Source organism: Camelus bactrianus, chromosome 2 (genome assembly GCF_048773025.1).
Source record: "Camelus bactrianus isolate YW-2024 breed Bactrian camel chromosome 2, ASM4877302v1, whole genome shotgun sequence".
NCBI classification, from domain to species: Eukaryota; Metazoa; Chordata; class Mammalia; order Artiodactyla; family Camelidae; genus Camelus; species Camelus bactrianus.
In genome coordinates this window covers 49,172,083-49,186,903 of record NC_133540.1, presented here as the reverse complement: position 1 = coordinate 49,186,903, position 14,821 = coordinate 49,172,083, and the positions used below count along the sequence as shown (strand labels likewise).

General features: G+C 35.1%; 1 protein-coding gene across 10 annotated transcripts in view; it reads left to right on the top strand.

Moving 5' to 3' along the window:
* Window positions 1-14,821, top strand: part of AFG2A (AFG2 AAA ATPase homolog A) — a 342,561-nt gene that overhangs the window by 10,357 nt on the left and 317,383 nt on the right. For all 10 annotated transcript variants that reach the window (XR_012498999.1, XR_012498988.1, XR_012498987.1 and 7 more), the window contains exons 5-9: window positions 327-971; window positions 1,841-1,970; window positions 2,604-2,660; window positions 4,166-4,289; window positions 6,336-6,591. Coding sequence is in view for 6 of the 10 variants with exons in the window: in XM_074341241.1 (XP_074197342.1) it covers window positions 327-971; window positions 1,841-1,970; window positions 2,604-2,660; window positions 4,166-4,289; window positions 6,336-6,591 (1,212 nt within the window). In the remaining 4 variants the exon portion in view is untranslated. The remainder of the gene's footprint in view (window positions 1-326; window positions 972-1,840; window positions 1,971-2,603; window positions 2,661-4,165; window positions 4,290-6,335; window positions 6,592-14,821) is intronic.

The following is a 14,821-nucleotide window of genomic DNA, read 5'->3' as shown; positions in this document are numbered from 1 at the left end:
AGTGTTGGTTTTGGTATGCCATTTTAGTTTTGTTCATTACTGCATCTGGAATGCCTGGCTATTTGTGGATATGGTTTATAGAATCCTAAATATATTGAGTATAGAGGATTTCAGAGAATCATCTTGTCCTTATTCTGTCTCCAGATAGTGCTGTAATGTAGACAAATACTAGGTCTTCTGTTTCTCATGACAGTTATTTTATTAATACTTCCATCTTGATTTAGTCTTTTCAGATAGCTTTGTTAATAGATGAAATAAATTGCTATTTAAATTGTAAATGGGTGAAAAATTGTGTTAACATACACATTTAATAAATTGTTTTGCAGATGGCAAGATTGTGTTACCGGGCAACTTTCTGTATTGTACATTCTATGGACGACCATGCAAGTTGCAAGTGTTGCAAGTGAAAGGCGCAGATGGCACAATGTTGAGAAGGGCTCAGAGTGACTCTGACACTGATGTCCAGGTTATGGCCTCTGAGCCGTCCAGCATAGAAACCAGTACCCTGGATATATCTTTACAGCTAAGCCAGTTAAATCTGGAAGTACCTCGAAACCCAGCATCAAGCAGTACTCCTTACAAGCCAGTAGATGACAGAATGATAAATAAAGCTGGTGATGTTTTGTCCGATGTTACAGAGAGTCCTGGAAACAGTAGCGGACTTGAACTAGAGGAATTCACAGGTCTTAAATGCAGTTTTGAGTCTTCTAGAGAAGGAAATGGGCAACCTGTCAATGAAGAGAGGTCGCTGAAGTCATCCAGCGTGGGAGCAAAGTGCAACACTGATACCTTTTATTTTATTTCTTCGACAACAAGAATCAATTTTACAAAAATTCATACAAATTCAAAAAATCAGGACAGCCAATTCAAAGTAACTTATGACATGATAGGCGGCTTAAATAGTCAGCTGAAAGAAATTAGAGAAATAATTGAATTGCCTCTAAAACAGCCTGAACTTTTCAAGAGTTATGGTATGATTTCTTCAGTATATTACAACCAAAAGAGTTCAGTTCAAACTGAAAAGCAGTTGGCTCATTCCACTTATCTAATGACTGTTCACCTCTTTTCCTGCTTTCCTCCCTGAGTAGGAGTTATGGTAGGAGGTGTGAGTTGCTTTGGGAGATGCCAGTTAAATGAGACTTTCTATGCTTAGTCTCTTTAGGTTGTAATGTGAGTTTATTGCAGCCTTGTCTCTTCCAATTGCACATTTCCACACTTATTTGCATTGGATGTAGAATAAGTATCTTGTCTTGCTACGTTAGCTGTAATAACAAAAGAAATAAACCAAAAATGTTCAAATAGGTTGGATAAAACTTCATCCAGGAAATGTAGCTGTGTACAGATCTCTTTGCATTGGAGCCAGTGGTTCAGGGAATGACTTAGCTCCTAGGAAGCTCAGCGTTTCCTCTGAAACTCAGGGCTTTTTCTGCATGTTCTTGGCGCATACCATCTCTTTCTCTGCTTTTTCCTTTTCCGTGAATGTTTATGTATATAAAATGAACCCTTGGATTGAATTTTGCTGGTAGTGCCTATATTCTCCTAGATGGCTTTGTTTTCTGATCATTGAACTGTGCTGTGTGGGATGGGGCATGAAAATAGTGTAGGTGTCCAGCCAGGCTGTCAGTAACCAGCCTGGCCTGGTTGGGTCTACAGAGAGAAAAAGTCATTGCTGGAGATCGGTGTTTGGGCTAGTTACTATGCCATTCTGGAGGGAAAAAAGAAGGTCTGACACTATGGTTTTGATTCAAGGTATATTTATAACTTATGTTTGAAGTCATATGACAGCACTTAAAAGAAACCTAATAATGCTGAAACCAGCATTTGGTGCTTTTTCTTCTAGGAATTCCTCCCCCTAGAGGAGTGTTACTCTATGGTCCTCCAGGTACTGGAAAGACAATGATTGCCCGGGCTGTCGCTAGTGAAGTCGGAGCCTATGTTTCTGTAATTAATGGCCCTGAAATTATAAGCAAGTAGGTGCAAAACTTAATAGACTAAACAATACTATTAGATATATTAAATACCATTAAAAAATGGCTACATAGCATTCTGTCTGGATATTTCATATGTTGAAATATTTATTTATTTAAGTATAGTCAGTTACAATGTGTCAATTTCTGGTGTACAGCATAATGTCCCAGTCACGCATATATATATGCATATATTTGTTTTCATATTCTTTTTCATTAAAGGTTATTACAAGATATTGAATATAGTTCTCTGTGCTACACAGAAGAAATTTTTAAAAATCTATTTTTATATATAATGGTTGACATTTGCAAATCTCAAACTCCCAAATGTATTCCCACATCTTTTCACCTGGTAGCCAAAAGATTGTATACTATGTCTGTTTCTGTATTGTAGATGAGTTTATTAGTATCTTCTTTTTTCTTTTTTAGATTCCACATATAAATGATATCATGGCATTTTTCTTTCCATTGAAATATTTTAAATTGGCTTTTTAATGTGTATAAAAATTAAGTTTGGAAAATAATTTTTGAAAGTAGTCTTAAGTCTTCTGGAAATGTCTGAAAAATCAGAACTTCTATAGACAGAACTTTAAAAACAACAAGAGTTAGTCTTTAAATGTATTTTATTTGTTACAGATTCTACGGGGAGACTGAAGCAAGGTTACGTCAGATATTTGCTGAAGCCACTCTGCGGTATTCTTTATTTTTGGATATTTGGAATTAATAGTCAAGTCTGTTTTAATCAAAGTAGAAACAGTAGCACTTTATATGAAGCATGAACAAAAATAATAGGACAAAAATAATAGTGATAGCACTGGATACAGATTATAAATCTAATGAAGTTCTATCTAATCTATTTCTATCTAGTATTGTTTTGGAAATGTGATAAATAAGGAATTAAATTACATAATGTAGGAAAAGGTACAAACTTCCAGTTATAAAATAAATTATGGGGATGTAATCCACAGCATGGTGACTGTAGTTTATAATACTGTATTGCATATTTGAAAGTTACAAAGAGAGTAGATTTTAAAAGTTCTCTTTACAAGAATAAAGTTTTATGCCTGTATGGTGACACCTTGAGCTAGACTTGTGATCATTTCACAATATGTATGTGCAAATGTTGAATCATTATGTTGTATACCTGAAAGTAATGTAATGTTATATTTCAACAATTTAAAGAATTACATAAGGTAAAAATTAAGACAGTACTAAGTCATATGACTGCTTAAGCATATAAATTTATGATTTTCTTTCTTTTGAGTACTCAGATATAGCCAATATATCTAGTTCTTTTAGTAGACTATTATATTTGCTCTTTAGGTTTAAAACTTTGTTTTATTACACTCTGCTTCAAAGGGACAAATCTTTTGCTCTTTAAAAATGATTTGTACTAATTGTCAGTTTGGGCTGCCATTGTTACATTGCAAGTTCTTTTAGAGTGTGGTCTGTAACTTGATCTAATGTCATGTTATTTATAATATGGCTATAGCTCTTTCATTGTGTTGGTATTTAGCTTATAATTTCCGCTTTCTTATCAAAACTTCCATTAAAAATTTTTTTTTCCGGCGATAGTAGATGATATAATAGTTTTTACTCCCAATCCCGAAGATTTGAGAACCAGTGGTACACCTCATTGTGTAGTATGTTTTCACTGTTGCTATTGTTATGTTCCTGGCAGTTGAGGTTTCCTCTTACGAGAGAATTTTCATCTTTTTATGGGAGAATTGATCATCTTGAGGGGTTTTTTTTTTTTTTTTCAGTCAATTAAGGAAAAGAGCATTTCTACTTTCTATCCCTTGGACTTTAAACTGGCTCCAAGGACTAGCATCTCTGGTCTTGGCTTGTGAATTGATCCAGGCATAGCAGTTTAGTGGGCATTAGTGGGCAGGTTCTGTCTGGTAATGGACTCTCATCTCATGAGCAATAGACTGTTCTCAGTACTCTGCTGTTAATTGAGGGCAGATCTAGAGTGTAATATTGGTGAGTTAATAATATGGGCTAAAATTAATCTAAGATTTTTCAGTTTAACATCCTATTGCTTTTGTCTTTAATATTATTAACTAAATCCTAAATTTGATCTGTTGCATTTCAACTAAAAATTAAAATGACTCATGTTCAATTTTTTAATTGAAATGCATTGTATCAAATTTAAAAATTACATGTATATTGAATTCATTTTACTTGTTTATTTTTAGGCACCCATCAATTATTTTTATTGATGAACTGGATGCACTTTGCCCCAAAAGAGAAGGGGCTCAGAATGAAGTGGAAAAAAGAGTTGTAGCTTCACTCTTAACACTGATGGATGGTATTGGTTCAGTAAGTATAGCATCAGTATTGATTCCTGTAGGAGGTGCTAGATTCTTAAATGTATGAAGTAGAAAAAACTATTAAGTATGCCTGAGTTTGGGGGTTCTCTAGGGCAAGGGAAAAATGTTAACTGCACAAACTAGAGGAAAGACCCATAAAATAATTTTCTTCAGTGATTTCTTAGCGACAGGACAATGTAACCTAGCCTGTTTTTGTAGCATATAAAATTATATACAATGAGAGATTTCTTTTGTAATAAATGATATTAACCTAAAAACCTGTAGCAAAAATTTAGTGAGGAAAATTTAGCAGTTGAATTTTAGGGGATTTTACTAAGAAATTTCATGAGTAAGTCTTAATACTCTTAAAAATTGATTCTTTTGGGGTTTTAAGTTTGGCAAGTGAAAGGATAGGAAGTGAGAATGATGGAAATGTGTTTGTACAACATTTTAAAAGAATTTCCTCATGTTATGAGATTCTCTGATAGTGCATACTATCTTATATTAATAAAAACTAAGTGCTGATTATGAAAGGGAGAGCCATGGGACTGGTAGGGAAGAGGGATGAAGAAAACTCTTCTCAGACCCCTGATAGCCATTTACTAGAAGAATACACTTCTCATGCAAGATTGTAAATAACTCATTTTTTAGAATCATAATACAAGTTAGAACCAAAAATTTTTTTAGAAATCATGGCATCCTAAATTCCTTCTTTTGCCCATTAAAAAAGTGGACATTTAGAAATTTTTGGATTTACTGTCTATTGGTAGAAACCAAACATGTGAGAATAACATGAAGGTTTCGTATTGTCTCTGTTGTTTGCTAACCTGTGTCACAGTTTTAATAGTAACACGAGAGAAGGGTTGTTACCTGGGGGAAGCTGAATGACCATGTGGTTCTCAGTCTTGGGGAGTACCTAGGAGTGATCAGCATGTCCCAGGTTTGGTTCTCAGCTTGTCAAGTTAGAGAATTCAGTGTTGTTAGTATGTTGGAGGTAGTGGAGCTCTGAGGATGACCCACGGTGGCAACACTCAAGAGACTGATTAAACTGGGACACCAGTTTGTCCATTTACAATAAGAAATACAATTATTTAGCTGACCAAATAGTTTATGAAGACAAATAGATGTGGAGAGTGGCATTATATAAATAGGTTTTTGATGAGTAGGAAATCAGATGGAAGGCTCTGTGTTGGAGGATCTAAATTACCATATCATTGCTGCCTCTTTCTGTGCCACCGGGATAGCCTGCTGTGAACTAATGTTCTTCACTCTGGGCAGGACTGGAAGCATGTGACAATGAAGTTTTAGTCTGAAAATATTTAAAGGGTCTGTATTTTGTCTTTGAAATAATTCGTACATTTATTGTAATCCACCTTTTTCTGTTGGCACATCTAGTATAATTGATTAGGTTTGTGTTTTCTTTCTTCAAATCACATTCAAGTTAAGCTTGTCTCTGTGAGATTATGCTTGAGTCATCTGCATAGAATGTTGGATAATTTCTTCAGGTGGCTGATCATGATCATAGTTCTTTATAGTTTGTTGTTCCAAATTTTATTCTCAGAGAGTAAAAAATCCATGTGTGTTCAAGGATGTCTGATACTTAGGTGTTGGTTATATTGTTGTGAAGATTTTCAGGAATTTAAAAATTTACCAAAATAAACAGTCTATAAGTGAGGAAGATTTCTTAGACAGTTGTGTAGTAGAGCCTTGTTCTGTTTGCTTTTAAGTAGGGAAAAGGACACCTTAAAACAATTAAATTAAAACAGCTATATAGGATAGAGTATCATTTGTTATTATTTGTGAGAATAGTGTAGTTAAGATGCTAGAAGTGAAAGAGACATCATTTACAATAGATGGAGAGGTAAGTATTGGAAAATTTTCTAGGTGATGGAGCAGTTAGAGTTGGGCAATGTGGGATGAATAATGAAATTTGGGAAATAAGGGATAGGACTTAGCAGCCTGGATAGTTAGATCCATCCTTGTCTATATTGCTAGCGCTTATTTTTAAATTTACTTTTAGAAGAATATATAATTTATTTTTATCTGATTTTGTTAGGAAGGAAGTGAAGGACAGGTGTTGGTTCTTGGGGCCACAAATCGCCCTCATGCTTTGGATGCTGCACTCCGAAGACCTGGACGATTTGATAAAGAGATTGAGATTGGAGTTCCGAATGCTCAAGACCGGCTAGATATCCTCCAGAAACTGCTTCGCAAGGTACCCCATTTGCTCACTGAAGCTGAGCTGCTACAGCTGGCAGATAGTGCTCATGGATACGTTGGAGCGGATTTGAAAGCCTTGTGTAATGAAGCAGGTGAGAGCGATTTGCTATAGTGAGTCTGTACTGATGGACTTAACTCTGGTTTGTTTACAAACTGATAGTTTATATCTCACTTATTTCCTAATGGAAATAGCTAATTTTTCTAATCATAAAATTATTGTTTGGAAAAAAAATTAGATAATTCAGAAAACTATAAAAAAGAAATAAAAATCCCTCTTAATCCTACCTCCTAAAAATGAACAGTATTGTAGTGTATATCTTTTCAGACTTTCTTAAGTGTGCACATACAATGTAACTGGATACATTAATGACAATATTGATGATGACAATATTTGTTGATACTGTGCTATGGAAATTTGGGAGAAGTGCCTGCAAGAGAATGAAGATTTTCCTTGAGGAGCAGCTCTATATTTGTTACGGTGCTGTAAAAGTACTTAGTGAAACCTAAGAATTCTTTGCCTCAGAATATGTGACAGTGTTAAGTCTGAAAATGTTTAAGTGTTGTTATTAATCATTTGACTCTGACTTTAAGAACTTCACCGTGGCATAACTATAGTTACTTTGAAGCCCGTAAGACTTTAACATTTTTGCAGTTTTTCAGGGTAATTTCAACCATGAAGAGTGTGATCAAATCAGGGCAGTTTTTATAACCAACTAAAGTGTTTGATTAGGCAAGTAAGAATTTTTTGAAAAATATCTGATAATCTTTTTTGTTGTTGTTCTGAGAATATTTCTAGAAAAAGGCTTCTTTCCTCTAAAGACTGCGCATGCCTCATAGCATCTCAAGTTTGTTAGTTACCTTATGTTCCTTATATTTATTTTGTTTTCTTATATGGGCATGTGTTTCTAAGTCTTTTTATATTTTGGAGGAGCTTTTTTTTTCAGTTGTGGCATTCTGTTCCAGTTTGTGACCTAGCCAGTATCTTCATAAGGTGCTTTAGAGAAAGTTTAACCCTTGTAGGTAATGGAAGAAATCGAATTCTTGAGTTGGAAATTTAGGGTTTTTTAAAGAGCTTTAGTACAGAAATATAGTAACTTTTATCTCCAAAGCATTGTTTCATAGTCAGTCTTATTTAGTAGGCTCTGAAGACTCTTTTCATTAGTCCTTTGATCTTTCTAATCTGACCCAGTGTGTGCAGGAAAAGAGGTTTGAGAAGTTAGAACAGATAGGAAAAGGAAAGTTAGAAGACATATTTATGGGCCTTTGAATACTTTATTCTTTGTGGAGAAAATCAATTTTATTTCATTCTGTTTGGTTACTATCAGTTTCTATTTTAGAGGACTTACAGCTGGGGGAGACTATTGGTTTTGTAGCCCACAAAGCAGATGCAAACATCCTGGTGCACTGCGGTCTAGGACAAAGTCCCTTTCTGTCTAGTTTTTTTATGCTTCACAAGAAATGGTGTGTTTGATCATGGAAATGAATTCCCTAGCTATCAAGAAGCAGAAGTATCAGTGGATAACTTTGCTTCCTTCATTCCATTAGGTAACAGTGAAGAGTCTGGATTACCATTTAGGCATTGCTTTGGACTTGCTCATCTAGGCAAGGATTCATTCTTCAGCATCCTTTATCAGACAGTTTTTGACTTTCTAATACATTTCATGCATTCTAGAAGGCTCTAGGATTCTTGCTGTCTAGAAACACAGTCTGATGAAGGAAAGATTTGTAAACAACTACTTATACAGTGAGATACATGCTCATAAAACTATGGAAAATGTAGTTATCTCCTCTGAAGAAAGGAGACTGGTTATATAGAAAAAGTGACATCTAAGAAGAATCTTAAAGAAAAAGCAGGAATTGTACAGTTAAAATGAGGGCATGAGAAGGTGGGAAAAGGAAAACATTCTTTCATCTAATTGTCACACCAACACTGTGATAAAAATATCAGATAGACTCAAAAGAGGTCTCAAAGCTAATATGTGGCAGAACTAGAATTTAAACTCAGGATCATCTTACTCCAAATCCATGCTCTTAACCAAAATTAAATCATAAAATAGATTTTTATCAGGGTGGTGTAAGGCTTTTTGGTTTAATTTCAGTCTGTGAAACTCAGGGTAGGATCAATTTTTAGAGTAGAAAATAGCTGTATCTTTTCACAGGTAATTATAATCCAGAAATAAAGTGGTGTCCTAAGACTTTCAGGAGAAAAGTGATAATATAACTCATATACTAGGTATAAATAGGACCATCTACTTTTCATAGGCACTGTAGTACCCTAAAGAACTTCAGGAAAATGGCAAGAAAATTTAAGAAATTCTCCCATTTACTTTGTTATATTTAATTGAAAAAGTTGTGAAAGGATCAGAAGGTTAAGTGGAGAAGACTTTTTATGTGAAGATATATATACATTTTAAAAAGGATATACTTGGTGCATACAAGCAGTAAATAAATATTAACTGCTGTTAATGTAACTTAATTTCAGATTATCAGGTATTGCATTGATCTTCTGTCTCCCCTAATCTAGTAATGAATCAGATTATAAGAAGGTAATTTTTAAAAAGATTAGTCTTAGAATTAAAGTGTCCAGTAGGGAAAATACGTGGTTTTGTGTATACTTGTCTTAAATACTAGTGTATGTTGTATTATGTAGTGTTGTTTTCTAACTTTATATAGCAGAATAAAGCTTATAAACAGTGTGCTAGAATTTTTTGCAGGGGATTTTTCCAAAGAGGCAGGGGGGCATAGTAGAAAATGGATTTTGAGAGTTGAACAGACCTGCCTTTAAAATAAGGCTTGTGATCTTGGGCAAGTTCTTTGCTTTATATGAACCTTAGTTTTCTCCATTTGTAAATTGAAGGGGGTTCTGGTATATGATATCTAAGAACCATTGTAAATATGACATTCCCTGGATACAAGGGAGAAGAAAGAAAGAAATGGAAAAAAAGAAAGAAAAGGAGGGAGGAAAGAAGGAAGGCAGGAAGGCAAGGAAGGCAAGGAAGGCTAGGAAGGACTAGAAAAAGGGAAAATAACAAGGAAGTTCCCAAGTTACTCACAAAACCTGCCCTGGCCTCATTAGCTACTTACATACATCTGGCCTTTCTACCTTTCATCGTCTTCTCTTTTGTACTTGTTTGAATGATTTAAACTTAGGTAGTTGGTCAGGGTTTTCTCCCACAGTTTTCTTAGAAATAATGCTACAAAGCAGACTAATGCTGATTGTGAAGTTAACTGCATTTTCTCATTGGAGCAGTTTTATAGTTTCTAAGGACTTGAGTAAATTATACATTTGGTTAATAGTGTAATTCAGAAAGAAAGATAAAACAACTTTAAAACTCTGTGAGAATTAAAATTGTAGAATTATGCTCCAAGTGCTGTAGAATGGGCATAAGTGTATCCAACTTAGTGAACATCCAAGAGCATACCCGACGTGTGCATTGAGCAGGGGAAGGGAAAACTCAGCTGTACTATAAATTTGAACTACGTACTCCTAGTTCTAAATAAAAAGAATTTAACATTTAATGTTGCCTCCTAACTGAATTTAGAGGAATTGTTAGAGGGTACATTGAATGGTTCTCAGTCATTTAAAATGACTGCCTAAGACTGTTGAAACTGATGCTGCCCCACCTTTTTTTTTTAATATGGTAAATGTCCTTGGGCAAGTAGACGCAGTCCCAATTAATATATTGTGACTTAGAATTACACACAGAGTTAGAATCATTGTTTTAACAAAAAGAGTCATGGTAAAATCTTAATACGTGGAGGCAATATTAATGATTTCTAGTACAAAATAGTTGCTTAGTAAGTATTTGATCTGAGAAATGTATGTGGAAACTGGGAGACATAATGAGACATAATTACCACTCCACTCCCCTCGCTAGAGTAATAAAAATATTTGTTAACCTTGGAGTTTGGTTTTGTCTTTAAACCCTGGTCCCTGGTGAGATTCATCTCCTCCTGTCCTCTGTTGCCTTTCGAAATCCCTGCTTGATGCTGAGGAAACAACTCCTGTATATAGGTAGCGAGGTGTAAGTGTTCTGTGATGCCTTAAATAACTGCTGCTCTTTTCTTGAACATTTCCAGTCTGTTTTTGGCTTCCCATTGGCCAGATGTCTTAGCTATGGTTCTAACTGGGGACTTGAACCACATCTTGCTTCAAACCAGTGCTTTTTAGGAGGCATTTTCATTGTTTACCAGTATTGCTGCATTTAAGTGGGCTGCATTGAAGCTTGAGAATTCCGCTGGCATATTTGGGAAATAAGGCACCTTGACTTCCAAATTTGTCAGGACAGTGAGAGACTGCAGCTCCAGGAGATGTATTCCTGAGTATGCAGGTTAATTCTTCTCTTATTATTTATTCTTCACAGCAGAATTCAGATTCATTTCACATGTTCCCAGTTCCCAACAGATCACTCAGAGTTGAAGTTTTCAGACTTTGTCATGTGTCTGAACCACCTGGAGAACTTAGTAAACTCAATGGCTGGGTGTGCCCTAGTCTCAAAGTTTCTGGTTCAGTAAGTCTGGGCTGGTTCTTGTGCATTCCTAACGTGTTCCCAGCTGATCTAATGCTGACACCGCTTGGTCTAGGACTTTGAGAGCCACTGACATAGGTATTGGTTCTTAAACCGTATGATGTATCAGGTTCACCTGGGAACCTACGCGCATACACACTCCCTCCCCATACTTAATTGAATAAGGGAGGTGGGGAATTGGTTTCAAGTACTTATGATGTTTTTCAAGTGATTTTGAAGTAGCCAGTCTCGCACTTCCCTGTGAACAGTTATTTGTATCACTGATTTAGGTCAGTGGTTCTCCTGTGTTAAATCTGTGTGAGAATCACTTGCAGAACTTGTTAAAACACAGTTCTGGGCCTCATCCTGCTGGTTTATTAGATCAGGGTGGGGTCCAAGAATTTGCATTTCTGTCAAATTACGGGTGATAGCAATGCTGCTGGTCCAAGGGCTGCGCTATGAGAGCCACTGATCTAGGCCATCTAGCTCTCCAATTTCTGAAGATTCTCTGTAACTGATTTTAAATGACTGTTTTAACTTTAGGTAGTGTAAATTCTCTGACTGATAGTGTTGAATTTCTTCCTTGAGTTTTTATGTGTACTAGTCTGAACTCCTATATCATTTAACTCTCCCACTCTAGGAGAAAATGAATGTCTTGCAGGTATGTCTTATGGTTCTGAATAAAACTTTAAAATGACAATTCTGACAGATGGAAAAGCCACAATTAAGGGAAGAGTTAAGAAATAACAATTTAAGAATACAAGGAAGAATGTAGATGTGTGTTTTTCCTAGAACATTTATTTGCTTATTATTTGTAGGCCTATATAGTCTCTGAGCTCTTTGTGTGTTGGCTGTCTGATGGTTTTCCTTCTTCCAGGACTGCCTTCTAATCGGGGAAGCTCTGCCCTTTTTAACAAAAAGTGATGCACAGATGTGTAGTAACAGCATACACTGAAGTGATCCAGGATTTCATAAAACCTAAGTGAACTATGTTACTGATCAGTTTAGTAATCTAAAGTTATTGTTTATAGGATAGTAATCTAATGAGCAAAATCCCTGTGGCATATATGTTTTCTGCATTCTTTTCCAGAGGGCAGAAAGTTTATAGGCTATTACAGAGTTTGTAAGAGTGATAGTGCATCTTTTTCAGTGTGCTTACTCCCAACTCTTCTAATCTTTTATTGCAGTGTTACTAAATATTTTCCATATTTTAAACTTTGTCTCCATAATTAATAAGAAAGTTGGAAATACTGCAGTAGTGTTGCTTTCAACACTTGGATCTCTTATTATCTGAACAGATACAATCTTTAATGTTGAGGGTTGGGTGTGAAACTGATTTTCAAATGTTATGTTTTCTTTTATTAATTTATGTTATAAATTAATTTTTGAGCTAGAGTGTGGTTTGATAAGTCATGACTTGTCCAAAAGCCTAATGTTTTGTAGCTCACCTTTTTAAGCAGAGCAGCTGCATTTTGAAATGTTTTATCTCAAGCAGACAAGCTGTTTATAAGCTCAACTCTGACACATCCTGACATTTAATGTCTGTGTTTGTATCTCTCCTGGGATTAGGCTGCCTTTCTAATTAATTAGTTGCATAGCCTTTTATTAATTCCCTCAAAATTTATAATGTTTTAAATTAACAACATAGATAAGCATACCACACTTTTTTAGAAAACATGAAATGTTAATTATGTAGCAGAGACATGAATTATATCAACTCTGCTGAATGTTAGAAGATGCTTAGCAACAGTGTTTTCCAAATGCAGGGATTTATTATAAACTTATCCTTCTAAGGCTGCCTGTGCCATTTCAGGAGAGTGAATATAAATAGAGCTTGATTTCTTCAAGAAGTGGACTCAGTCATTTTGTTTACAGTGGAAGGAAGTATTTGCTTCACATCTCTAAGAATTTATCTTTAGCATCCTTGTTGATTACACATCATTTCAACATGTTCATACCAAATACTTGGGCCTTGGTAAGATAGCATCACAGAACAGGAAGAATTAAAACTCTTATTTAAACAATGATTTTGTCATTATTGCACTTACATTAGGTATGGTAAAAATACTGAATCTAATTACTATTACATAACTTTTTTTTTGAAATGGAAAACTTTGTTTGTCTTGTACCAGGGTTCTGAGATATTTATAGCTGTGAGGCCTCCCTCCCACCCTTCATTTGCTTATTTTAACAGGAATTTATGGAGGATCTACTACGTACAGTCCAGCTCTTAAGAAAGGGTCTCTTTCTAACATTTTCCACTATTTTCTTTATTGATTCTGCCAGTGTTGTTTTCTAACTTAGAATTAAAATACTGATTCTATAAAAATTCAGTATTTTCAAATAAAGTCCAATGAAATAGTGGGGTTCAGTTGAAAGCTCTAGGTCACAAATGCTAACACTGCCCCTTATCAGCTAAGAGTCATTGAGCAAGTCATTTAACCTCTTGAACTGTTTCCCTAACTGCTAAATAGGGATAACATTTTTTGAAGAGTTCTTAGGAGGTTTAAAAGTAAAGTCTGGCAACAGTGTTCAAGGTTTATACAGGCCCTTGATAAGTGACACTGTCTCTTTTTGAAAACAAATTCGTATTTTGTGTGTATTTATGTAGTTCCCTGGTAGAAGCTTATTTTGATTTTGGCAGGATTCTTGATTTTATGAAGTATTCCTGATTATCCTAGTTCTGTCCAAGGCTATCAGGGAAATCTGGCAGAACCCTTTAGCTTTCTAAGGCAGTGATTTTCCCTGAATCTGGAGCAGTGAAAGTCTTGCCCATCAGTAGAAATATACAGACAAAGATAGGTACAGACTTGATTTGGGAGTGCCTTCCTGACAGATTTTCTTGCTGAGTGTGAGAGCCCTCATGTTACACATTATCAAAGTCACAGTCTCTTCCCTCCCCTGTGCACCTCATCCCACATGAGAGTCTACTGTAGGCCTGCAGTAGAGCAACAACATTAAATTGATGTAGGTATCATGGTTGCTGCTCTAATTAATGCATTTTATAAGAGATCATATCTTTACTCATTATTGTAGTTGGTTAAGTAAGCAGTAATTATGCAATATAATATCTTGTAAAACAATGAACTTTCCCCTCTGTTTTGTAATTCTGAAATACAGTGATGGTTATATTTGTGATAGTGGGATTTTTCCTACTGGTTAAATATTATGGATATTATATAAGAGGTGGAATTTTTTTTTTGTCAGTTAAGTGGGAATCTTAATATTACTTTTGTTGTTCATTTGGAATGACTAGAGCTGAATGGTTTGTTTCAGAAAAACAGGTGGTAGTTTTGATTCTGTTTAAGCTCTAAGTGATATATACCATTTACTTCACTAGTGGAAAATTTTCTGAGTTGCCTTGCCAAGGCTATAAACGTAGAAAACTTGAGGAAAGGTTTTCTTCTAATTAAAACAATCACAAAAATAAAATCAGTCTATCTAAATGAAAGTCAATTGAAGAGATAACTCAATTCCTTTCTTCTTTACTCTATCAAATGCTGTCAGCTCTATTTTCAAAATTTATTGAGTTTGAGCTTTAAATTTTTTTTTTTTAATTTAAACTATTTTCATTGCTCTTTTCTGGACTATTGGAATGTCTTCTTCCTGCCCACTCTATCCTCCACCTCCTGCCCCTGTTTATTCTTTACACTGTTTAAGCTGCAGGACTTTGAATTGCAGGTTTTGGAGATGAGGAGATCTTGGTTAGAGATATGAATTAGCAGTTTGTCATCAGTTAGATGGTGACTGAAGCCATTGAAATGAGTGAAATCACTTAGAATGAGTAAAGTTCATTCATTTATTCATTTGAGCC